The sequence below is a fragment of the Scyliorhinus canicula genome, chromosome 14 (assembly GCF_902713615.1).
Source record: "Scyliorhinus canicula chromosome 14, sScyCan1.1, whole genome shotgun sequence".
Lineage (NCBI taxonomy): Eukaryota > Metazoa > Chordata > Chondrichthyes > Carcharhiniformes > Scyliorhinidae > Scyliorhinus > Scyliorhinus canicula.
Genome location: NC_052159.1, coordinates 28,656,460 through 28,683,573, shown reverse-complemented (window position 1 = coordinate 28,683,573; position 27,114 = coordinate 28,656,460). Strand labels below are relative to the sequence as shown.

General features: G+C 44.9%; 1 protein-coding gene and 1 long non-coding RNA gene across 2 annotated transcripts in view; one reads left to right on the top strand and one right to left on the bottom strand.

The window, feature by feature from the left end:
• Positions 1-15,167, top strand: part of mrpl48 (mitochondrial ribosomal protein L48) — a 63,546-nt gene extending 48,379 nt beyond the window's left edge. The window contains exon 8 of the mRNA XM_038817669.1: positions 14,482-15,167. Coding sequence (XP_038673597.1) covers positions 14,482-14,556 — 75 coding nt within the window. The 3' untranslated portion in view covers positions 14,557-15,167. The remainder of the gene's footprint in view (positions 1-14,481) is intronic.
• On the bottom strand, positions 4,453-26,703 carry LOC119977087. The gene is made up of 2 exons (XR_005463111.1): positions 26,323-26,703; positions 4,453-4,862 (listed from the first exon to the last, which is right to left on the bottom strand). It is a non-coding gene; the product is annotated as an uncharacterized LOC119977087 (long non-coding RNA).
• Positions 26,704-27,114: the final 411 nt, after the last annotated feature.

Here is a 27,114-nt window from a genome sequence, read left to right as displayed (position 1 = left end):
GGGTCAGCGGGCGTGGCTGGGACCACTCCAGCACTATGTTCCAGTCCCCCATCCCAAAATCAACTCCTGGGTATCCAAATCCGGGATTGCAGCCAGTGTTCTCTTCACGAACCACGCATCATATCAATTGGGGGCATATACACTTACCAATGCCATCAACCTCCCCTTCAATGCACCCGTTACAATCACATACCTGCTCCCTGATCTGCCACCACTGTCTCCACCTGGAACTTCACTCGCTTGCCCACCAAAATCGCCACAACCCCCGAGCCCTACGATAAATTCCCGAATGAAACATCTGGCTCACCCAACGCTTCCTTTGCCTCATCCGATCATTCATCCTCAGGTGAGTCTCTTGCAGCATCACCACATCGGCTTTTAAACTCTCCAAATGTGCAAAAAGTCTTGCTCTCTTCACCGGTCCCCCTTACGTTTCATGTCACCATTCTGACCGGGGGTGTAAAACACCCCCCCCCCCCCCCCCCAGACCATCCGGCCGGACCCGCCCCATACTTCTGTTACCATCGATCCCCAACCCCCTCCTAGAATCCCTCAATCCATCTCCTCTTGCAAGCACCTTGCCTAGTATCGATCCCCTCCCCCCACCATTCACACCTCCCAGGTCCATCGAAACCTGCTCGACCGGGCTCCAACGACCGCGGCCCCTCCCCTCACCACACTCCCGTTTACTAGCCAACCTTTGTTTGCTAGCGCGGTGACCCCGGCCAGTGTCCCCCTCACTCCCCCCACCACACCCTCCTGGCCCCTCCTGCCTAAAAACTCTCCAATCTCCTCACCCCACACTCCCACCAACTCCATCCTCCCCAGCCACACCGCCATCCCCTAAAAAAATCAAAAACACGTCCAGAAGAAGTAACAAGTACACATGTAAAAAAAATACCATTGGGAAAAAAAGAATTCAGGAAAAAATCCAGATCCCAACTCTCCTCTCAGTCCCAGTCCTTCAGCCTTAATGAACGCCTCCGCCACCTCAAAATAAAAGTCCTTCGAGTTGTGAGTCACTCTCAGCTTTGTGGGGTAGACCATTCAGTACCTCACCCCTTTGCTGTGCAATGCCTTCACCCATCCAAAGGCTGCCCATATTCATGCCAACTCTGCTGTCTGGTCTTGGTATATATGTATGTCAACGCCTTCCCACTTCACGTCCCACTTCTGCTTTGCCCAGCTCATAATCTTCTTCGCGTGGTAACTGTGGAAACAGATTATGACCGCCTTTGGTAGCTCATTTGTTCTAAGTCTTCAGCTGGAGCAACCAATGCACCCTGTCCAGCTCATAGAGGGAAGACTGTTCCCCAACCCCATTAACTTGGCAAACATTTTCGCAAAATACTCGGTCGGCCTCGGGTCCTGCACCCTCTCAGGCAGCCCACGATCCTCAAAGTTTGTCTCCTCAACACGTTCTCCACATTGGCTCTTAACCCTTTGTTAGCCTCCGCCACCCTCTGCAGCTCCTTCCCCATCGAGGTGAACTGGTTGCGATGTTGTGACAGAGCCTCCTCCACCCCTTTCACTTTCTCTCCTTCCTCCCTCACCGCGACTGACGTCTGCGTCAATGCATACTTTATCGGGACAAGCACCTCCTCCACCCATTCTTTCAGCAAAGCCGTTATCTCCCTCCGAAGCACCTCTCAATGTTTGGCGAAAAGCCTTTCAAGCTCCTCTGACACCACCTCAGTCAGAGTCCCCACCGTGATGTGAGCGACTCCACCCAATAAACTATTCCCTGCTATCTTTTCTCTTGCTGGATTCACAGCAATACTCACTGGCAGACTTTCACTGGCCACCTTCTTTCCCTGGCCTTTCTTCTGGAACTTTGACATTCCACCGACTCCTTATGACTTCCCACACCAGCTCATCCAAAACGTACCCCTGGGACTGGGCATGAAGACCCAAAAGTCACACGAGCAGGAACTACCTAACTTGCGACCTCCACCTACATGTCGCCACAGACGTCCGGACCCTTTATAATTTACTGAGCAAATGAATTTGCTGTTTAGCCAAAGAGCATTAGAAAAATGCAGTCTTATCTCCTGGGCTCAAAATAGAGAAACAGAGGCAACAATCCTTGAAAGCTTGAAAAGTAAATGAAACTTCTAATGTATCTTGAGTTTGACTCTTTTTGGTCTGTCAGCCTCAGTAAACATGAATTTGTATCGCTAAAAAGCAGGATACATGTGCAACTCTCACTTCTTTTTAAAATTAGAATATGGTTGATAATTAAAAGATAATTTGGAAGGGAAACAAGCTGGAGGGGGTTGGGGGGTTGGCGGCGGAGAGTTGGGCATTGCGAGCGAAGGGATGATGGGGAAAGATAGGGGCTGACTGAAATTTCCATCCTGGATGTCATGAAGTTTATATTTGACCAGGTACTGTCTGCCATGGAATAAATCTTTTTCATATAATTTAGTTCCTGTGTATATTAAAAGACAGTCCCAAATGACTTAGTTTGGAAAGGTAGCTCATTAAAAATAAAAACTGAAAAAAATAAGTTGTAGGGGAAGGGCACTATAACAAATTTTATGGCTGCTTTATTGATCATTATCCTCTGTACAATTGGGTAAGATGCATTATAAAATACCTCAGCTGCAGACTGTGCCCAGGACTATATATAAACATACAGATTAGGAGCAGGTTTAGACCACCCCGACCTCTCAAACCTCCTCCGCCAATCAATAAGATCATGGCTGATCTAATTGAAACCTCAAATCCACACTCCCACCTAACCCCAATAACCTTTCACCCACTTGCTCATCAAGAATCTTATCTAGCACTACCTTAAACATATTAAAAGACTCTGCTTCCACTGACTTTTGAAGAAGAGTTCAGAAGACTTACTACCGTCTGAGACAAAACAATTCTCCTCACCTCTGTCATAAACGGGCGATCCTTTATTTTTAAGTAGTGACCCCCAATTCTAGATTCTCCCTCAAGAGGAAAGATCCTTTCCATATTCACCCTGTCAAGACTCTTCAGGAACCTATATGTTTCAATCTTTTAAAACTGGCTGACTGATATTAACCTCCGCTTAATGGGAGTAAACGTGGATCAGATTGAGTGCATGGTCCACCAGACCTCACCATCATTTTTCTACATTCCTCAACAGAGTTTCCTGCAGCTTTTTAATTGATTGACCTTGAATTAGATTCCGAGATGTTAGCCAACCCTTGGCTCGACTTTCTTGATCTTAATAACTGGTTTGGCTACCTCTTGTGTATATTTGTTCAGTTAGCCATTTGTACATGTTATACATGTGAATAAATGCTGAGATAAGGTGTGACTTGGCCAAATGTAGATATAGCTGGATTTAAGAAATTAAAAAATGTTGGTTTGGAAATTTACTGACGTATTTGCACAGAAGACAGCACAAAATCAAGCCATTTAACCTAGCTGATTTATACTGATGTTCATATTCAACGTGCACCTCCTTTTTAACCTCTTCCCATTTCTCCTCTGCATCCCTTTATATCTATCTTGCATCAAACCTTCCCCTAAATGCATCAGTACTTCATTCATTCCATGTGACAGCAAATTCAATATTCTCACCACTCTTCGTGCAAAGAAATTCATCCTAAATTCTTTATTTCTTTGCTGGTACAAACAATCTAATTTAATGTTCTTCTTCTGGACTTGCCCACAAGTAAGGTTTTATTAAATCAGTTCTCTTTTCCCGGAGATGAGAACCTCTTTCGTGACCTTGTATCCTTTCATTTCTGGTAACATACTTTGTATCTTTTCTGCATTTTCTCCAATGCTTCAATATGCTTTTTTTAAAGTCTGGAAACCAGAGACAAGATTTACGATGCTGGGCTGGACATGCAGAGGCGGGAGAATTTCCAGCTTCGTGAACCCGACCTTTAAAAATGACTGCCCCCAAATTGTTTTTTTGGTCTGGGGAGCGAAAGGGTTGGATTAAAGGTCAGGATGGGAGACCCTGGAAGAACTGAGGAGGATGCTGGTGCGGAGATGGACTGGGTAGAAGGCCTGCCTCAGAGCTCCAGCACTGCATCCAGAATATTAAAAATAGCGTATGAAACATCACGAGGCCTCACCCCCCACAAACTCCCTCTGCCATCTCATGCCCTCCACCCTCCCCATGGCCTCTCATACTCTCCTTCACAACCCATGCTCCTCTACCGCTCCCATGGCCCCTCCTATCCTCCACACCAATCTATGCCCTTTCATCCACCGCTCTCATACCCTCTATGGCAAGGTATTCACCATTTCAGGGCCCTTTGTAACCTCAATGCCAATTTAGTGTGAACCCCCCCCCCCCCCCCATCCTTTGCCCTTCTACCTACTATGTCACCTCACATGGTATCCACTATGGGTAGACTTAAGGAACCATGTAGAGATGAGAAAAAATCTAAAATTTTATAAAATATAGTTCTAAGTATTATTGCTGACTTCATTATGTTGTAAAATACACTCTGATTCATAAAAAAACATTTATTTCATTTACATTCCTTCAACTAAATAAAAATTTAAAACAACAAACATTGGAATTCATAGTCACACATCAAAAATTATTTAACGGCTTGTAACTATCAATCAAACTATGAAATAGCAGGCACCCTACTGTAACATGAATGGTTATGAAATGAGCTATGTAGCACTAATCCAAAAATGGAAGTCCTCAGGCTTCTTCTTCGGCGATCACTCACAAGCAAGTATGATAGTCCACTGGAGAAATTCCATGTCATTGGTCGTGGGTTCTGTGGGTCATTGCGTGGCTGATGAAACTGATCATAGAGCCGCATCTCCGACCGCGCACTTGATAGGGGTTTCCGGGAGGTATGATTGGTCCTTGGGCTCAAGATCACTGGTATTCCTTTCTCGGGCTCCTTTAGAACATAGAATAGAACAGTACAGTTTCTGGGCCTCCTTAGGCTAATGTCAACAGACAGAGTGAAATGGCAAGCAATCATTTTTAAAAAACACTGCAGGAGACATTACAGATATTTCCAGGGCACAATGACACACTGGTTAGCACTGCTGCCTCACAGCGCCAGGGACCTGGGTTCCATTCCGGCCTTGGGCTACTATCTGCGTGGAGTTTGCACATTCACCCAGTGTTTGTGTGGGTTTCCATCGGGTGCTCCGGCATCTTCCCACAGTCCAGTGGTATGTAGGTTAGGTGGATTGGCCATGCTAAATTACCCCTTAGTGTTCAAAGATGTGCAGGTTAGATTACCGGGAAAGGCGGGGGGGGGGGGGGCTAGTTAGAGTGCTGTTTTCGAAGGTTGGTGCAGACTTGATAGGCAGAATAGCCTCCTTCTGCACTGTAGGAATATATGGATTCTATGGACTTTTAAATGTCTTGACAGATCCCAATAATACTTGCTTCTGACAGTATTAACAGTTGATTTGGACTGGTCTCTTAACCGTTGATTTGGACTGGTCTGTAATGAGTTTATACACTTTTTATGCATATTTACATCTACTTTTAACACTTCCAAAGGGCACATGACTGCCACAAAAGAGCACGTGACAACCCCCCCCCCCCAACCCCCTCTCCAAAGGCTGCCAGGAACCATATCCAGAGCGGTATCTACCTCTCTAAAGAGGTGCCCTGGCTATCCAAACAAATCCACAAAGTTCAGACCTGCTCTTGAAGTGCATTATATTCCAAGTCCCTTTTTGGGACTATTCCAAATCAGGTGTACTCCTCAAGTGATCACTCTGGCTTCAAGTTGAGAAGGGTAGATCTCACAGACACTTGAATAGGTTTGAAGAACTGATCAACATCTTCCCCAATGGAACGGAACCTACAAAGAATATTACTGCCCTCCAGATAAGCTTTTTAACAGGTTTTAGCCAGATTATAACAACTTGGATTTTATAAGGGTTTGGGCAGCTCTCCTCAGTATTATACATCTCCATTGAAGTGTGTACAGAGATGAGTTATTGAGTTTGGACTTTATGAGACAATATATTTTCCAAATTGTATAAAATTTTATTTAAGAACCAAACATGCAATTCATAATTGATGGGAAAGTCAATCGCAATGTTAATAATTTTAGGAAAAGAAAGTATAATCGTTTTTAATAGAGAATCCAAATTTTAATTCTAAATATTTGTTGCAATAAGACATCCATAAACATTTAAAGTGGCGTTTGTCTTAAATTTCCAAGTAGAAAGATGCAGAGTTTAGCGAGATTAGCAGAGTTCCATCTCAGTTAAGGGGAGAACTATCATCGCTACGCTACACTACAATGTCAGTACCATTACTATGATTAACACTGGATAGAACCCAATGAATCTAAAAATCCACTGCATGATTCCAATATTTATACTGTTTCTAGGCTGTGTAACTAGGGCGTGATTCTCCGGCCTCGTTGCGCTCTCTCCCAAGCGTAACGAGGCCAGTGGATAGTGGGAGGGGCCAAAAACGAGATCTGCGCCAAGCGTCAAACAGTTTGCGATGGAACCAGCCCGTTCCAGTAGGCAAAATCGGGATCTCGCCGTAGTGTGACTAGAAACCAAGTATCACCACTTAAGCCTCATTTTCATACAATTAACAAGAGACACCAAATATCCAACAACCTCCTTTCATTCAGCGGACTCCCCAGCAAGTGATGTTTATTATTATTATTGGTGTACTTGAGCGTATAATTATGCGTAGGCACATTTATGAACTTTTTTTGCTCATTCAGGCAGATGAATTCTGCTTTCAATCTTCTAATCCTTACATCATTAAAGAAAAAATTACTCATTTAATCTTATAACCTTATTATAGTTGGATTCCTTCACACTCCTACCAGGTTTAATCTGTTTCACATTCCAACTTGATTGGAGACAGCTGATGATTTAAATGTCCAGCTACCTCCCTAAAACACGCATGTGGAAAATGTGCTCTTTTCCCACCCCTGCAAAAGTGAGAATTGCCATGTCTGGGTGCAGGACTTGGGATTTCCGACCATTTCTGCTATCTTCGCTACAATATCTTCGAGAGATGAACCCCAGTAGCTTGTTACCATTCTTAATGGCCTTCTCAACCTGTCTTGTTTTATTATTGATTTATGTATGTGTATTCCCAGATCTCTTTGCTCCTCTATTCCATTTAGATCCTTACCTTCCAAGGAAAAGTGGTTTCCTCATTCTTTCCACTAAAATGAACCATATCACAGTTCGTTATATTGAATTTCATTTTCCATTTAACCAGACACACTGCAAGCCTGTTTGTGTATTCCTATGTCTTGCTGCAGTATTCTACATTATTAGCTGTATCCCTAAATTAGTACAGTCTGAAAATTTTGACATTGTACCCCCAGTTCCTTACATCAGATCATTATGTATGTGGTAAACAAGGGCGTGATTCTCCGGCCTCGTTGCGCTCTCTCCCAAGCGTAACGAGGCCAGTGAATAGCGGGAGGGGCCAAAAATGACATCTGCGTCAAGCGTCAAACAGTTTGCGATGGGCGATTAAATGCTGGCCTATCCAGCGATGGCCACATCGCTTAAGTTAATTTAAAAAATTAATACTTTAAAAATATTTCTGTCAAACTTCCCTCTGTTTTCTTTAAATCCATTTTGTGACTTGGTGTCTGACTCGGCTTGCTCTGACCATTGTCATAATCCCCTTATTTGTCACCTTATCAAAGGCCTTCTGAAAGTTCATGTACACCAGGGGTGGGCAAACTACGGCCCGCGGGCCGCATGCGGCCCGCCAAAGGTATTTCTGCGGCCCACCAAGTCATTAAAAAAAAAAAAAAATTTTTTTTTAAAAACATTTTTTAAAAAAAAAAATTTTTTTTAAGGTTAATGCGGGGGGGCTGTTGGGTTACTTACTGGTATAGGGTGGATACGTTGACTTGAGTAGGGTGATCATTGCTCGGCACAACGTCGAGGGCCGAAGGGCCTGTTCTGTGCTGTTCTATGTTCTATATGAGGCGCCCAGAATCATAACCGGGTGAAGTAATTATTTTACTTAATATACTATGCGGCCCTTTGTGAATTGTGAATTTCTGAATGTGGCCCTTGCACGGAAAAGTTTGCCCACCCCTGATGTACACCATATCCATTACTTTGCCTTTATTGACTTTTGCTGTTATTTTTACACTATAATGAACATTTGTCGATTAGATTTTACGCCGGGGAGAATTTAAATTATCTATAATTATTCTTATTTTTAAAAATTGTTGCAGTCATTAGAGAAAACATCCCTTCCTTTAGTCTGGGTTGGATTCAAACTTGGGTCATACATGTAAAAGCACAGTGTGTGCACTACAACAATTATCAGAGAAGATTGTTTTTATAGCATAGTTTAGGTTGTGAAGGCAAAAAATTTAAATGAGAATTTGATTTTTTTTTAATTTGATGTTGGAATTATATTTTGAGCAGCCTTGGAAAAGAGCTATTTTTGTAACCTCTGAGTTTGCCATGCTATTATAAAATTCCTGCAAAACAAAAAAGCTGAATGACAATAAGTGGACGAAGTGCTGAACAAACTGACACTCCCTATATTGATTCGTTGGAAGTGGTACTGGTCGCATGTTTGTTGCGAAGCAAAAGGCAACTACCAAGTGAAGCTAGTTCTAAATTCTACTGTTAACTCTTTCAGAACACAGTTGCAGGGTATCAAATTGTGTAGGTGCATAGTACATTTCAGCATTTGTAATGTTACCGTCAAATGTTGCTCTTTTCCATTTGTTTCATTTTCCATTCATTGCTTGCAAAAAAAGGATTTACATCCATTTTATGGCACTAAATATACATTGTGTCTTTGGATCAAGGAATTGTGATGTGTATGGCATTAATTTGGTACTTGTGAGGTGTCTGTTACATATTGAATCAGCATGGTAACTAGATTCATGCATATAATGATGTCCTTGAAGGAATGGAATAGGAGACCTCATATAGTCTAGTTTGCACAAAATTACAGTTCCACATTGCATTGTTGACTCTTAATACCATTAGGGCAGCTAAAGATAGGAGACAAATATTTGCCTTGGTAGTGTCACCCAAATTCCTGGAACCGAGAACAGATCAGAGGCTAGGAATCCAGCAGCGAGTAACTCCCCTCCTGACTCCCCAAAGCCTGACTACCATCTACGAGGCACAGGTCAGGAGTGTGATGGAATAATCTCTCCTTGCCTGAGTGAGTGCAACTATTTTTAAAAATAAATTTAGAGTACCCAATTATTTTTTCCAATTAAGGGGCAATTTAGCATGGCAAATCTACCTATACTGCACATCTTTTGGGTTGTGGGGGTGAGATCCACGCAGACACGGGAAGCACGGTAGCATTGTGGATAGCACAATCGCTTCACAGCTCCAGGGTCCCAGGTTCAATTCCAGCTTGGGTCACTGTCTGTGCGGAGTCTGCACATCCTCCCCGTGTGTGCGTGGGTTTCCTCCGGGTGCTCCGGTTTCCTCTCACAGTCCAAAGATGTGCAGGTTAGGTGGATTGGCCATGATAAATTGCCCTTAGTGTCCAAAATTGCCCTTAGTGTTGGGTGGGGTTACTGGGTTACGGAGATAGGGTGGAGGTGTTGACCGTGGGTAAGGTGCTCTTTCCAAGAGCCGGTGCAGACTCGATGGGCCAAATGGCCTCCTTCTGCACTGTAAATTCTATGATCTATGAATGTTCAAACTCCACAGGGACAGTGACCCAGGCCGGGATTCGAACCCGGGTCCTCAGCGCCATAGGCAGCAATGCTAACCACTGTGCCACCGTGCTGCCCGAATGAGTGCAGTTATAACAACACTCAAGAAACTTGACAGCATCCAGGACAAAACAGTCTGCTTAAATGGTACCCCTTTCACAATCGTTCAATCCTAGCACGACCAATGAACAGTGGCAGCTCTGTGTACCATACACAAGTTGCACTGCAGGAACTCATCAAGGTTCTTGAAGCAACACCTTCCAAACCCACAATTACTACCATTTACACTAAAGGACAAGGGCAGCCAATACCTGGAAACATTACTAACTGGAGGTTCCCCTCCTTTGTTCTATGTTCTATAGTGTAGAGGGACTTTAGAGGGGTTTCACAGGACGGTGCAACATCGAGGGCCGAAGGGCCTGTACTGCGCTGTAATGTTCTAAATGTTCTAAGTCACTCCCCACCCTGATTTGGAAATCTATAGCCATTCCTTTACTGTTGTTGGGTCAAAATCCTGGAACTTCCTCCCTAACGTAAGATGCCGGCGTTGGACTGGGGTGAGCACAGTAAGAAATCTTACAACACCAGGTTAAAGTCCAACAGGTTTGCTTCAAACACCAGCTTTTGGAGCATTGCTCCTTCCGCAGGTGAATGAGGATTTACTGTGTTCCTCCCTAACAGCACTGAGGGTACCTACACCACAGGGACTGAAGTGGTTCAAGAAGGCAGCTAACCACCATCTTATCAAGGGCAACTAGGGATGGGCGATTAAATGCTGGCCTAGCCAGCGATGGCCACATCGCGTAAGTTAATTTTTAAAATTAATACTTTAAAAATATTGCTGACAAAGCCAACTCATCCCATTGAACTTTAGCTTCTCTCTCATGCAGCGAGGTCAGTTATCCAAAGCTGTTTTCTCTATTAATATCTACATTCAATTACAAGCAGAGTTTGCAGAAGCCTGGAAGCATCTCCATTACCGTCAGCTAAAATATTATGTGCAGCACAGACAGGGAGCTAAATATATGCGAGCATCATTTTGAGCACACACAAAACCTGTGAACATCTAATACCTCCTGTCTGACATGAATTAATATCATAACCTAATAAAGATTAATAATCATCATCTTATTCACTTTATTCATATCTCAATGAGTTCGCCAATACTGACATTTTGGGCGCGATCCTCTGGCCACGCTGCGCCGGAAAAGCTGCTTGCCGTGGTGCAGTGTGGCTATTGAAAGCCGGAATCTGCCCGGCTCGCAGCCCCTTGTGAGATTCACCGCAATCTCACGAAACGTTGCAAGTGAATCCCTCCCTCAATGGGCGGATCACCTATTGGCAAATCTGCATATTAGAGTGAGGCAGTAAGCCTTACTCTAATGTGCAGATTCCCGAGGTGCCTGAGACTTTGGGATTCAATCCCTTCACCTCGGGGACCCCGGGCGAGTGCCTTTGGTACTGGTAACCACAAACGGGGTTCTGCTCAGATCCCATGTCGGTACGAAGGCTCTTGAACGCCTGCGACCAGTTTGAACTGGCCTCGGGAGCCAAGGTAAACCGTGGCAAGAGTGAGGCCATGTTCTTTGGTAACTGGGCCGACCGGTCCTTTGTCCCCTTCACCGTCAGGTCAGATTACCTGAAGGTGTTGGGGATATGGCTCGGAGCGGCTGGGGCGTGCACCAAAAACTGGGAGGAGCGCATAGCCAAGCTAAGACAGAAACTGGGCTGGTGGGAGCAACATTACCTCTCCATTGCGGGCAAAACCCTGGTCATCAGATGTGAGGTACTCTCGGTGTTACTGTACATATCGCAGGTCTGGCCCATTACCCAACCCTACACCGCAGCAGTCACGCGGGCCATCTTCAAATTCACCTGGAGATCCAAGATGGACCGTGTCTGAAGGGACACCTACAAATCTCTGGATAAGGGAGCGAGAAACGTATCCAACGTCTCCCTCATCCTGATGGCCACTTTTGTGTGCAGCTGCATCAAGCTGTGCATGGACTCCCGGTATGCAAACACTAAGTGTCACTACATACTGGGGTTCTACCTGTCCCCGGTGTTACGAAGGATGGGCCTGGCCTCATTGCCGCGAAACATTCCAAGTAGCTGGACCGTGCCGTACCACCTGTCCCTCATGTAACATTTTTTTAAGGAAAACACCTTTGACCACAAGGCAATGAAGCAGTGGTCAGCACGTAATATCCTCTAGTCCCTCGGGGAAAAGGAGACTGTGGAGGATGTTGGATGGTTCCCTGAGCAGACTGTCAGAGTCATCTGGCAGAATGCCTCATCATCAGAACTGTCAAACAGGCACCAAGACCTAGCTTGGCTGGTGGTGAGAAAGGCCCTCCCCGTCAGATCCTTCATGTACACCCGAAGTCACCATCGCACGTTGCCCTCGGAGTGGCTGCGGGGGAGATGAGATGGTCACCCACCTCCTTGTGGAATGTGCCTTTGCAAAGAAGGTCTGGAGAGAGATGCAGTGGTATTTGTCAAGGTTCATACCGAGCAGCTCTGTGACACAGGACTCTGTGCTCTATGGACTGTTTCCAGGGACACACACCGAAACAAACATCAACTGCTGCTGGAAGGTCATCAACTCGGTGAAAGACACTCTTTGGTCTGACTGGCACATTCCAAGGTCCAGGACTACGCGCTGAGGGACGCACTCAAGCTTAGGGCAGCTGCCGCCAAGGTGCAATGGGGAAAGGCCACTGTGTAAAGTCTTCCAACAAATGTACACCGAGGGGCTGGTAACAGTGTGAAACCCCTCGGTCTGGTCATGAACACTCCAATGTGTAAAGGCATCGAAAGAAACATGACGATGTAAATACTTACCAAAGAATTGTAAAGTAAACAGGGAAACGTGCGGAATGTCATCCCAATTGAATGTAAGAAAGCCAATTGAATATGTAACTTTGATGGAAATATAGTCACAACAATTCGAAATGTTCTGTAATGTTTATTGGAGAATTTATGAATAAAGTATATTTTTTGGGGAAAAAACACAAACGGGGAACAGACGGAATGGCTCTCGTGGGGGTCTCCAAGGGGATCGCAGGCTCCCAGCTGCATGCCCTTTGGGCAGGGTGGTGCCCTAGCACTGCTGGTGCCACATGGGCACCCTGGCAGTCTTAGACTGGCACCCTGGCAGTGCCACCTAGGTTCCCCCGGCACTTCTAGCTGGCTGGGGCACTGCCAAGGTCCCTAGCTGGCATTTTTTGCACATGTGCATTCGGTCTGGGGTTGCCCGCCATGGGGGTTGGGGGGGAAAAAATGGCATCCAGATCTCTCGCTAGAGCGGGGAATTCCGGCGGAGCTCCCCATTGTAAAACACGGGGCCTTGGTCGCATGTTCCCTGTTCTGGCACCTTATTCAACATGAGCTGCGTTGAATAGCCATGTGTTTCTCAGCACTGTGGGTGCCGGGAAACATGTGGCTGAACAGGCTCACTCGGGGACTTAGTTCCCTTTTGGGATGATCGCGCCCTTTATTGCAGTACTCTGGGTAGTGCAGCTTTGTCTTTGAGAAGTTAAACTGAAGCACCGTCGACCTGTTTCGAAATCACTTTGAAGATGAGTAACAGGTTCTGCCAATGTCCTCGCTATCAGCCTGCCAAAACCAGATTAATCTATTTAATTTGCTGTTTCTAGGATTCTCCTTGTTGCAAATTAGCTGCCACATTTAGAGGGAGACGGTAACTTGACTAGTAACCCGCAGGCCCAGGCTGATGGGACGTGGGTTCAAATCCCATCGGGGAAGCTGGTGGAATTTACATTCAATTAATTTTTTTTAAATCTGAAATTGAAAGCTAGTATCAGTAATGGTAACCATTAAACTATCAATAGTCATAGAAACATTTCTAGTTTGCCAATGTCCTTTGGGAAAGGAAGTCTGCCATCCTCACTCAGTCTTGCCTACACGTGACTCCAGATCCACAGCAATGTGATGGACTCGGAACTGCCCTTTGAAATAGCCCAGCTACCTACTCAGTTCATAGGTAATTAAGGATAGGCCACAAATGTCGGCCTTGTCAGTGACCCCCTCATCATTTGTTATGGGCCAGGGTTTAGAGAACCCCAAAGTGTATCACGGAGTTCATCTGACCCACAACTTTTACTAGATTGTGGTATGGGGAGCACACGGCCCACTCTACAGGTGTGGTACAGCAGAAATGGAAAAGTATTTTTTAAGCAAAACAATGTTTATTCTATGAACTCAAGTTAACCTTTTTAAAAACATACATTGAACATCTTCGTAACCATTAATTCGAATACAACCCCCAAAGACTACAACACTAAGTAATTCTTAAGCTGTCCTTTTAACATCCATACGACTTAAAGACAAAACCTTTATCAGAAGCACATCGGGTTAAAGTCACTACTGAAAACATTTATAATTCTGAATTCATCAAATGATCAAGAGATAGTCTTTTGATGGCAGAGAGAACAGCAGTGCACCTGCTTGGTCTGGCTTCAGCTCCAACACTGAAAATGAAACTAAAACACACCCTGCAGCAAACAGCCTAAAACGAAAATAAAAAGCTGACAGACAGCCCAGCTCCCCCCACTCTGACATCACTGCAGTAATAAACACCCATTTCTTAAAGGTACTCTCACATGACATCATGAAATAATACATTTTTAAAAATCACTTACTCAACTTTTTTTGTGAAATTTTAACAAAAAAACTTAAAAGCTGAAAATGTTCCAGGACGTCCAATTATGAAAGGCATTGTGTTCCAGATCGCTTTTACTGAGGAATGATACCCTCTCCAATCCTGCCCTCCAAAATGCAATGTTGATTATCCCATATCGTAAATCATAAATGCTTTTCAATGTTTTCACAGCACACTGAAGCTGATTTCAATGCCCGGTTCAAGGCTCGACCAGAATTAGAAGGACTGATGGCACAGATTAATTAAGAAGAAAACTAAGGGAGGTGACCATATTTTGGCTCAGATTGCCACCCTGGCCAGAGGCTACTGTATGTGGTGACATCGGGAGCTGTGATTTGAAAATAACATGTAATGATCATTGTTTCAAGGACTTACAAGCAAGCAACAAAAAGTAAAGTACATGAATTGATTGATATATTGTTAATGAAAATAACTTCAAATAATTTGTCGTCTAATATACTTATAACCAGTCAGCAGTAGAGATATTCTGCTTTGAAATTGCCCACCACAATTCAGTCAGCCACTTCATTACTTCCAGAATGTGGACCTGATTGAGATGTCAGAAAGATGCTGATGGTATATTGTACAGTGCTCACTGTCAGCTGGATTAGAGTGATTAAGAATGTTAACCTTCCACTTGCAACAATGGAATACTATTTTTCACAGTTGTATGCAACCAGCTGACTCCTTGTTTCATGTGCCCTGTTGTGAAATAGAAATGGGTGTCTGAAGGAAAATGGATACATTTCAGTAATGTAGTCAGAGGGCTCAAGTGGCATCCTAAAAATGGAATCGTTTTCAATTTTATCTGACTGCTGAGATTAAATTTTGACCTTCAAAGGTTCACGTAATCAGAATTTGTCTAATTCTTATCAGTTTTACATTTATGTGTAGGCTTCCAGTTCTAGTTTAGCATTATGTTGGCTGGTGTTTCCCAAACATGGGGCAAACTTTGGACTTGTTCTGAGGTGGGGGGATGTCGGAGCTCCAGGTCACATGCACATACACATACACACACACACACACATACACACACACCCTCCCAGGCAGAGGGTTACAATACTGCATAATCAGGGGTAGTGATGTAAGTGAGAATAATAATCTTTATTAGTGTTACAAGTAGGCTTACATTAACACTGCAGCAAAGTTACTGTGAAAATTACTGTGAAAATTCCCGATCGCCACACTCCGGAGCCTGTTCTGGTACACAGAGGGAGAATTCAGAATGTCCAATTCACCTAACCGCACATCTTTTGGGGCTTGTGGGAGGAAACCGGAGAACCTGGAAGATACCCACGCAGACATGCGGAGAATATGCAGACTCCGTACAGACAGTGGCCCAAGCCAACTCCCTGGTGCTGTGAAGCAACAGTGTTAATCACTGTGCTACCGTGCCGCTGATAGTGCCAAATTCATTAGCCGTAAGGAATGATTTGATGAGTATGGCTGTTAGGCTGTTTTTGTCTACTGTAAGAAGTCTTACAACACCAGGTTAAAGTTCAACATGTTTGTTTCAAACACTAGCTTTCGGAGCACTGCTCCTTCCTCAGGTGAATGAAGAGGTATGTTCCAGAAACATTTATATAGACAAATTCAAAGATGCCAGACAATGCTTAGAATGCGAGCATTTGCAGGTAATTGAATCTTTACAGATCCAGAGATAGGGGTAACCCCAGGTTAAAGAGGTGTGAATTGTCTCAAACCAGGACAGTTGGTTGGATTTTGCAAGCCCAGGCCAGATGGTGGGGGATGAATGTAATGCGACATGAATCCCAGGTCCCGGTTGAGGCCATACTCGTGTGCGGAACTTGGCTATAAGTTTCTGCTCGGTGATTCTGCATTGTCGCGAGTCCTGAAGGCCGCCTTGGAGAACGCTTACCCGGAGATCAGCGGCTGAATGCCCTTGACTGCTGAAGTGTTCCCCAACTGGAAGGGAACATTCCTGCCTGGTGATTGTCGCGCAATGTCCGTTCATTCATTGTCGCAGCATCTGCATGGTCTCGCCAATGTACCACGCCTCGGGACATCCTTTCCTGCAGCGTATGGCTCACCACCATCTTCTCAAGGGCAATTAGGGATGGGCAATTCAATTAATAAATGATGCTTGAAAGCTAGCCTCTGTTATAGTGACCATGAAACGATCATCAATTAATTGATTATTGTAAAAAAAAAATTTAAAATCTGGTTTATTAATGTACTTCAGGGAAGGAAATCTAGCTTCCTCACCTGGACTGGCCTAAATGTGACTTCACAGCAATGTTGTTGACTCTTAACTGTCCTCTGAATTGGCATGGCAAGCCACTTAGTTCAGGCAGGACAAAACTTACTTCATGATGCTCAGTTTGGGTTCCACCAGGGTCATAGAATCATAGAATTTAAAGTGCAGGAGGAGGCCATTCGGCCCATCGAGTCTGCATCGGCCCTTGGAAAAAGCACCCTACTTAAGCCCACACCGCCACCCTAGCCCCGTAACTCAGCAACCCCACCTAACCTTTGTGGACACTAAGGGCAATTTAGCCAATCCTCCTAACCTGCACATCTTTGGACCCTGGGGGGAAAGTGGAGCACCCGGTCACTCAGCTCCTGACCTCAGTACAGCCTTGGTTCAAACATGGACAAAAGAGTTAACTCCAGAGGTGAGGAGAGAGTGACTGCCCTTGATATCAAAATAGCATTTGATCGACAGTGGCATAAAGAAGCCCTAGCAAAACTGGAGTCGATGGGAATCGGCGGGGGGCGGGGGAGGGGGAACTCTTCACTGGTTGGAGTCATACCCAACACAAAGGAAGATGGTTATGGTTGTTGGAGGTCCGTCATTTCAGTCCCAGGACATCACTGAATGAGCTCCTTGTGTCCTCGGCCCAACCATCTTCAGCTGCTTCATCAATGACATTCTTTCCTGTTTTTCAAGTTCGACTCGGGGAGATGGTGGGGGCAGCCATTTTGCATAGGCTCAAGTTTGTTGGAGAACAGATAGTTGGGTGGATCGTAGATTAGGGCATGATGGTGGACCTTAATAGAGGGGAAGGTTTAAAGCCCCTGGTGAGGATGATACCTTGGAATGTCTGAGAGCGAAACGGGCCGGTTAAAAAGATACGGGTATTTGCACATTTGAGAAGTCTAAAGGCATATGTGGTTATCTTGCAGGAAACGCACTTGCAAATAAAAGACCAGATGCAATTGAGGAAGGGGTGGGTTGGACAAACATACCAGTCCAGATTTGATTCAAAGTCCGGGGGGTTGCAATCCTGTTTAGTAAAAAGATGACATTTGCAGTGTCAAGGGAGGTTCTTTGGGGGATTGGCCCCACACTTCCTGAATATGTTCAATAAGGCACTGGAGAAGGGGGAGTTGCCAGGAATCTTGGCACAGGCCTCTATTTCTTTTATTTCAGGAACGATAAGGATCCACTGGACTGTGGGTCATATAGGCCCATATTGTTGCTAAATACAGACATGAAGATTCTGGCCACGTTGCTGGCAAGGCGATTGGAGGGGTGTATATTGGAGGCAATATCAGAAGATCAAACCGGGTTTGTGAAGGGGCGACAGCTATTTAGTAACATTAGGAGACTATGGTACATGGTCATGAGCTGTCGGGCAGTAGGGTGTCAGAGGAGATACGTCGATGGATGTGGAGAAAGCCTTTGATTGGTGAAATGGTGTAATTTGTTTGAGACTTTGAGGAGGTTTAAATTTGGGCTGACATTTGTGGCATGGGTAAGGTTACTTTCTGAACCCCTCATAGCGAGTGTGCGAACAAATGGGATAGATACTATGTATTTCAGGTTGCCTAGGGGATTGAGGCCCTTTGTTGTCACCATCGTTTGTGCTGGCAATAGAGCCTTTGGCGATTGCGCTCTGGGCTTCGGAGGAGTGGCGATGGATTGTGAAGGGGGAGCAAGGAACATAGAGCAGTAGGTCGTGGCATACAACACCCTATGTGACAGACCCGTTGGAGAGCATGGGAAGAATTATGGACTTGCTGAAATATTTGGGGCCTTCATTGGGTACAAATTGAATGTGGGAAAGAGCAAGGTCTTCCCGGTGAATGATTTGGGAAGAAGTATGAACCTTGGGGCTTTGCTATTTAGGGGTTGCTCGGGTTAGGTTCTGGTATTTTGGGATTCAGGTTGCACATGATTGGGTAACGATGCGCAGATGTAACTTAACGGGGACTGGTGGAGGGGCTAAAGATGGATTTGAAGAGATGGGGCGCCTTGCTGTTGTTGTTAGCAGGGAGGGTACAGGCCGTAATGATGAACGTGTTGCCTAGGTTCTTGTTAATGTTCCAGTCTCTCCCAAATTTTCGCCCAAAGACCTTTTTCCAGACAGTGGATGGAATGATCTGCGAGTTTGCTTGGGCAGGCAAGACACCAAGGGTCAGTTGGGCCCTTGTGCAGAGGAAGAGGTGAGTGGGAATGGCGGAGCAGGCTCGAGGGGCCATATAGCCTACTCCTGCTCCTAGTTCTTATGTTCTTATGTTAGCGCTCCCAAATTTGCTGCACTTTTACTGGGCAACCAATATGAAGAAGGTGAGACAGTGGGTTTTTGGGGGGGGGGGCTACTGGGGGACCTGTTTCTAGAGGAAGTGCTTGCAGATTTGGCGAAGCTTCAGGAGAAATTTGAGTTACCAAAGAGGAGTGAGTTCAGGTACCTGCAGGCACGGGACTATGTACGGAAGGAACTGTACAGATGAGGGGGGTTTTGCCTGGGGTAGAAGATCTTAGTGAGAAGTATGGGCGGGGGCCGGCAAATCACACCCATATGTTCTGAAACTGGAGGGTTTTTGGGAAGCTGTGTTCAAGATTCTGTCATAGATAGTGGGGTTTGAAGTAGCGCCGTGCCCATGACGGCGATTTTGGGGCTGTCGTGGCTACAGGAGGGGAAGGGAGCCGATGAGGCGGCCTTCGCCTGGCTGATTGCTTGGCGAAGGAATTTGTTGAATCGGCAGTCGGCAACATCGCTGGGAGGGTAGTGTGGGTGGGGGACTTATACAAATTTCTGAGCCTAGAAAAGATCAAGTTCGACCTAAGAGGGTCAGAGGAAGGGCTTCATGCACGATGGCGTCCATTCCTATCCATGTTCAAGGATCTGCTTGCCGCCGGGGGGGGCGGTGGTTAGAGGGTGCTGGGTGGGGATTAGGGGGTTATAATGTTACAAACTATGTATAACTATTGTGGTTGTAGGTGTTTTTGCAACCTAACTTTGTTTGGATTTGGAATAAAATGCATATTTTTTAAAAATGATCTTTCTTCCACCATAAGGTCAGATGTGGGAATGTTTGCTGATGACTGCACAATGTTCAGCACTGTTTGCAATTCCTTAGACATTGAAGCAGCCCACATGCGAATGCAGTATCACCTGGACAATATCCAGGCTTGGGTTGACAAGTGACAAGTAGCATTCGTGCCACAGAAGTGCCAGTCAATGACCATCTCCAATAAGAGAATCAAACCATCACCCCTTGACATTCAATAGCATTACCATTGCTGAATTCCCCCACTCCAAGCAACATAGAACATAGAACATAGAACATAGAACGATACAGCGCAGTACAGGCCCTTCGGCCCTCGATGTTGCACCGACATGGAAAAAAAAAAAAACTAAAGGCCATCTAACCTACACTATGCCCTTATCATCCATATGCTTATCCAATAAATTTTTAAATGCCCTCAATGTTGGCGAGTTCACTACTGTTGCAGGTAGGGCATTCCACGGCCTCACCACTCTTTGCGTAAAAAACCACATCTTGGAGGTTACCATTCACCAGAAACTTAACTGGACTAGCCATATAAATGCTGGTAGCTGTGACATTATGAGAAATGTACAGAACTGTAAGAGTTAATGTTATGTCTGAATCAACCACTAGAGGGAGCTAGATGCAGAACCATATAAAGCATTGATGCAAAGCCTTCTGATAGAATGTTGAGAAAGCTAGAAAGGAAAGCTAGTGTGTGTGAGAGCAGATCATAGTTATTGTATTACTGTAGAGATTAGTGGTAAATGAGTCTAGATTGTATGCTTATTGTCAATTGTTTGATATGGAAGTAAAAGGTCGAATTCAATTAAGTAGTGTAAATAAATCTTTAGCGTTGTTTAATACAAAAGGTAGTTGTTATCTTTGTGAACAATACGCCAACCATCCTGGGATCTGAACCACAAAGAACACAACAGGAACAGGTCAGAGGCCGGGAATCCTGTGGTGAATAACCACCTGACTCCCCAAAGCCTGCCCACCATCTACAAGGCACAAGTCAGGACTGTAATGGAATACTCTTCACTTGCCTGGATGAGTACAGCTCCAACAACACTCCAGAAGCTCAACACCATCCAGGACAAACCAACCCACTTGATTGGCACCCCATCCACAAACATTCAATCCCTCCACCGCCGACACACAGTGGCAGCAGTGTATCTCATCTACAAGATGCACAACAGGAACCAAGGCTCCTTCAGCAGCATCTCCCATGACCACTAGAAGGACAAGGGCAGCAGATACATGAGAACCCCACCACCTGGATGTTCCCCTCTAAGTAACTCAGCATCCTGACTTGGAAATATGTCACCATTCCTTCACTGTTGCTGGGACAAAATCCTGGAACTCCCTAACAGCACAGTGGGTGTGCCTACATCACATGGACTGCAGCAGTTCAAGAAGGCAGCTCACCACCACCTTCTCAAAGGATGGACAACAAATGCTGGCCTGGGCAGTGAATCCCACATTCCATAAAAACAATTTTTAAAAAGGGCAATTAATAATAATAGCTTATTGTCACAAGTAGGCTTCAATGAAGTTACTGTGAAAGGCCCCTAGTCGCCACATTCCGGCACCTGTTCGGGGCGGCTGGTACAGGAATTAAACTCACGCTGCTGGCCTTGTTCTGCATTACAAGCCAGCTGTTTAACCCACTGTGCTCATCCAGCCCCCTTAGGAATGGACAATTAATGCTGGGCTTGTCATTGATGCCTATGTCCCATGAAAGAATAAAGAAAAGAAATTGGATGGCTTTAAGGGACCGAATAACACATTCCTGTTCTGGTATGTGTATTAAACATCGATTACCGTTCAATGCAAATCTCCTGCACTGAAGTTTGGAATTCTGACATGAGTTTATCAGCATTACTGTGGCTCCAGGAATTTGTGCAACATCAGCAAAGCAGCACTTTGACTTCACCAGGTTAATTGCTGAGAATGTTATCTTGCACAAGATGCACTCTATTTGGCATAACATTGAACCATTGAAAACTGCCTTCCTCCACTGACATGGAGTAGTTAGTCTGACTCACCACGATGACAGCTCCCTTTAAAATACTGCGGGTGTTTCCATGGTGTTTATGACTGACTACTTCACCTGGGTAACACACCAATATAGAAGAGAACTCCCAACAAGTCACCCAGAAAGTAAAGTCCACACAATGATCAAAAAACATTCACGTACTCTGCTTTTGTCTTATACTATTTTAGCATCTAAAGCACACAAGGTTAATGTACACATGGTACACCCTGCAAATGAGCATTAAGATCATATTAAAAACTTATGTTTGTACAGCGCCAATAATAATAAAATGTCCCCAGGCACTTCACAAGAGAATTATAAATCAAAATATGACAGTGAGCTGCAAAAGGAGATATTAGATCGGATGACCAAAAAGGTTGGGCAAAAGATAGGTTTTAAGGAGTGTCTTAAAGGAGGAAAGTGAGGTGTAGGCATGGGGCGGGATTTAACAGGAAAACAAGAGCACTGAGAACGACCCTGCTATCAAATGGGACTTCTTTTTCTGGCCTCGGTGAGGAAAGCCCCGCCAAGGCCACACTTAACTTCATTTCCTGCACTGACGAGCAGGAAGAGAATGGGGTGGCATTTCTAAATGCTGCCCCAATCTCTCAATCCTCCACTCTAGCTTCTGGACCTCTAAACTTGTTATGGGGTCCACAAGCCCACGTCATAAGGGTAGGGCACATTCGGGCCCAATCCCTGGCAGTGATGACCTGGCGCTTGGGCACCTTGTCATTGCCAGTCTGCACCCTGGTAGTGCCCCCGTCAGCCTGACATGGCATCTGGAGTACACTTGGCACTGCCAGGGTGATGAGGTAGCAGTGCCAAGGGGCTCAGGTGGCAGCAGGAGTGCCAGGGTACGACCCTGCCCAGAGTCCGAACAGCCAGGGCCTCCGATGCCCTGGGAGACCCACCAGGTGCCGTTACACCTGGTTGACATTTGTGTGGACCACTACTAAAAGGCGCCGCGGCGAGGTCTCCCAGGCACAGGCGTTCGATCCTGGGCTTTGGGAGACTCTGCTGCCGATATATTTAAGTGAGAATGACTGCTCACTTAAATATGCAAATCTGGATTCCACCCAGTGAGGGCAAGATCCAGATCGTAACATCTTGCAAGATCTTGTTAGATCTTGCAAGGTGTCCTAAGTGTCGCAAATCCTGCAAGAGGCCTCTCGCCTGGTTGCGTCCTGAGTTGGGCGTGACAATGCTGCACGATCACGTATTTGGTATTTCAGAGGTTAGGGACAAGGCAACGGAAGACACATATCAGTTGTGGAGCAATTAAAATTGTGGAAGCTAAAGGGGCCAGAATTATAAGAGTGTAGATAGCTCCCTTGAAAGAGTGTGGGCTGAAGGAGATTTCAGAAATAGAGTGGGGTGAGGTCTTGCAGGGATTTAATAGCGAGAAAAACGATATGTTCAATAACTATGTCTAATACTTTATTTATTCATCAACAGTGCAATTAATCACATTTGGATTTTCAGTTAGTCACTTAGAGCTAGTGGTAACTGTCATGATATGCAGACATGCAGATAATGATATACAGACAGGCACAGACAGGCAGCTAATGAACACAGAGAACAGGACGTGACTAATGAGCAGGCAGGACACTCAGGGGTGGTATCTCACTATAAAAGGCACGAGGCACTCACACTCCGCCTCTTTCTACTGATGAACATCTATAGAGTGAGTCAGGGTGCATGTACAGTATCACACCTCCAGCACATGGCTAAGAGCAAGTCTGGTTCAGTCAGACAGTGTAACCACACCTAGGTTAGCAGAGAGTCGAAACTCATAGAGAACTGTGCTACTGGTTCAATAAATCAGATTGAACTAACTTCAAGGTCTGGAGTATATTTTGATTAAAGCCGCATCCAGTTGCAGCTTGTGTTATCCCAGAGTACATAACACGTTAGTAACATTTTGTGCAACATTGCATTGGTAAAAGAAATGACAAATAAGTTTGGAACAAAGACATCCCCATGCAGAACATCTGGGTGTTGACTGCTGAAATTAAACATTCTTCTACTAATCAAATAAGGATAGCCATGTTAAATGAAAAATAGTCCAGTCCAGCAAAGTTCAGCTGTTCGTTTGTACATTCCTGTGGATTAATTGGCTGAATCACTAAAAGAAAAGTTTTTCTGGGTTAAAGAAAGGCATATGTTTTGCATGTGAAAATGTGAGTTCAGGAAGATTGCTTTTCTGGCTTGTCTGAAGTTCAGATCTACGCATCAGCTGCTATGGAGATTATATTTTCTTGTTTATCAATATGTCAGGGAAGATATACCAGCTGCGGTACTTTCAGTGATTATCAAGTGCAGATAATGCAACTTTTAAGGCCCTTGGTATTTATTTATTTGCTTGCAATAAAGAAATCTATGTTATAAACATATCTGGCACGACTTCCTATCCAAGCATAACAGTTACCACTTCAGCATCTGTATAGACCCAATGGACTATTTTTATTGCAGCAGTAGCATTTAAGTAACATCAAACTTTAAAAAGTCTGTCACGTTCCAGGACATTGGGCTGACTGGTTAAATGATCCAACTCAAATGTGTACTCGACCTGTTATACAATTGCATTATACTAATGCACATTTAATGTAACACTCCTCACTGAACTCTTCAAAGTACTTGACAAGTGGGAACGGTGGTATAACATTTGTAAGATTTACAGTTTTGAAATTGCTTAGGTTAAAACGAAAGCTATCTTTTCTTACTATTCGTCAATATGGAGAATGGAAGGCTGGAGACAGATGGTCTGTGGATCCAGGCCAGGCGGTTTGGTATGTAAATTGCTCAGGATAGAGAGGCTGGCCAAGATTTTCTGAGCCCATTGGAAACATGGCCTGTCCACGTGATCCTGTCAGCAGCCAACAGTATTTTCCCTGGAGAAGAGGGCCTACATTGATATGCAGAACAAGTTTAAAACAGGAGCTTTGCTCCTAATTGCTGTTCCACCAGTGGGAGGAAGGGAAATAGTGGTTTCGCTGCAGTAGTTGAAAGGCTCCGGAGCTCTAAAACCTGCCGAAGAAGGAGACACGAAGTGAAAGAGGAGCACACAAGATTTAAAATGGCAGGAAAAGCAGGATCAGAGGTGACCAAAGCCCAAAATTCCCAGAAGTTTTGGTAAAGCACCACTCACAAGTTATTTGTAAGAGTTGGAGCAAGAGGACATGATTGAACTGACACAAAGCAAATTTAGGCCTGATTACGTCAGGAAGTTCTTTGTGTGAAAAGTGACTGACATTTAGGATGGATTTTCAACTACAGTAGTGGAAGTGAAAACCTTGGATTTATTTAAGGAACAGTTACATCCTGGAGAGCCAGCAATTTTTTCTGGTTAGCTGAATCAAGATAGGGCCTTTCTATTCGGTCCAGACTCGATGGGCCGAAGGGCCCCCTTCTGCACTGTATGTTCTATGTTCTATTCCATTTTTGTCTAGTGACCCTGAAGGCTTTACCTTTTGCATAAGATTGAGAGAGCTGAGGAGAATTCCTGGTAATTGCAATTGTGCATAATCTGTAGAGGGAGGGAGGTTACTGATGTGACCATCAATTCACTAGAGACACGATTGGAAGTAAACTGTGGTTTTAATAGTCTTACAACTGAGCCTGCCTGCGACCAGCAGAACTGAGAGCAGGCTTACGGCTGCAGCACTTTATACTTCTGGTAGTGGGAGGGGCCATGGGCGGAGCCCTGTACAAGCTCCTCATCTCCCCCTATGGGCAGAGCCGCGCAACGGCTCACATACAGAGCCCACAAGGACATAATGCAATGCAATACAGTGTGAATTACAATACAGTATGAATTCACCACAGTTACCATACTAGGAAATGGCAACTTTTAATTAGCAATGATGCATAAAATACAAAATATATCTCATTGTCAACTCCTCGAAACCCATTTTTAAATCTTTCATTGCCTTATTACCCCTCTTTTGCCTTGCACCATCATCCTAATTGATTTATTGCCTGTCCCTAATTGTTCTTGAGATGGTAAGAATAACCTGTCACCTTGAACTTCTGCAGTCCATATAGTGACACCCAGAATGTTGTTTGGCAATGGGAGTTACATGATTTTGACCCAGTGACCGTGATGCAGCCAAGTCAAGATGGTATATGACTTGGTGTGGAAGTTGCAAGTGGTGCTGGTGTACCCATGTATCTGCTGCCATTGTCCTTCTAGGTGGTAGAGATTGCGGCTTTGGAAGATACGGTCCAAGGAGCCTTGATGAGCTGCTACGCTGGATCTTGTAGGTGGGTTTAATCTTTTTTTTAATGTTAATGAAGGGGTGAACTCACTGCTCTTCAAATAGCACCATCATTTACACACCAGAACAAACAGGTGGGACTTTGGTTTAACATCTTTTTCAACTGATGATACAGCACTCCTAAATACTGTATTGGAGTTAGTCTAGTAAGAAGCCTTACAACACCAGGTTAAAGTCCAACAGGTTTGTTTCAAATCACTAGCTTTCGGAGCACAGCTCCTTCCTCAAGCGAAGGAAGAGGTAGATTCCAGAAACATTCATATCGACAAAGTCAAAGATGCAAGATGATACTTTGAATGCGAGCATTTGCAGGTAATTAAGTCTTTACATCTGGCCTGGGCTTGCAAAATCCTACCAACTGTCCTGGTTTGAGACAATTCACACCTCTTTAACCTGGGATTACCCCTCTCTCTGGATCTATAATTTGAAGCTAGTGATTCTTACTGTGCTCACCCCAGTCCAGCACTGGCATCTCCACATCGGAGTTAGTCGAGTTTAGGGACTCAATTTCTGAAGTGAAGTTTGATCTCGCAACCATTTGACACAGGCAGGAACACTAAAACTGAAATAAAACAGATGTTGGAAATGCAAAGCAAGTCAATAATCCACATCTTTAACAAGAAAATAAATCTTACCTGGAGATGTTGGATGACTCTTTACCTGACAGTGTTGGACCTTAAGATGGACTGTAGCAGCTGAAGAGGGCTCATCGCTACCTTCTCAAGGGCAAGTGTAGCCACCGAAGTTGGCCATTCCCTAAATACAAAATGGAGGAACGCAAAGCATACAGGTTAAAATGGACAATGTTTGCAGCACCAGCAGGCTGCACCAAGCAAATGTGGATTCTGTCTGCTAAGAGAGCAGACAGCACCGAAACGAATATTCCGCATACTAATGAGGCAATCTCCGGGATAGTTAAAATAGTAATGGAACGATCCCAGAGACAATGGACACAAATGGGGAAGTAACTGCAACATTGTATAGGATACCAGACACCCCGGCACCAGCGGGGTCCGAAGACAAAGCACCTGAAAGCCCGCCCAGTAGCCAAGGAACAGCCTCAGTATTGGGGGGATTCAAACATATCGATTGGGAAGAGACCCAATCGATTCTGAGCAGGTAAAGGGGTCCGCCCAAAGGGGCGCGGATCCCCGGGACCTATAAAAGACAGGTCCCACACTTAGTTCGTTCTTCTTGTCCAGCTCTGCTCTCCTTCTGAACCAGCCCTCCTCTGGACCAGCATTT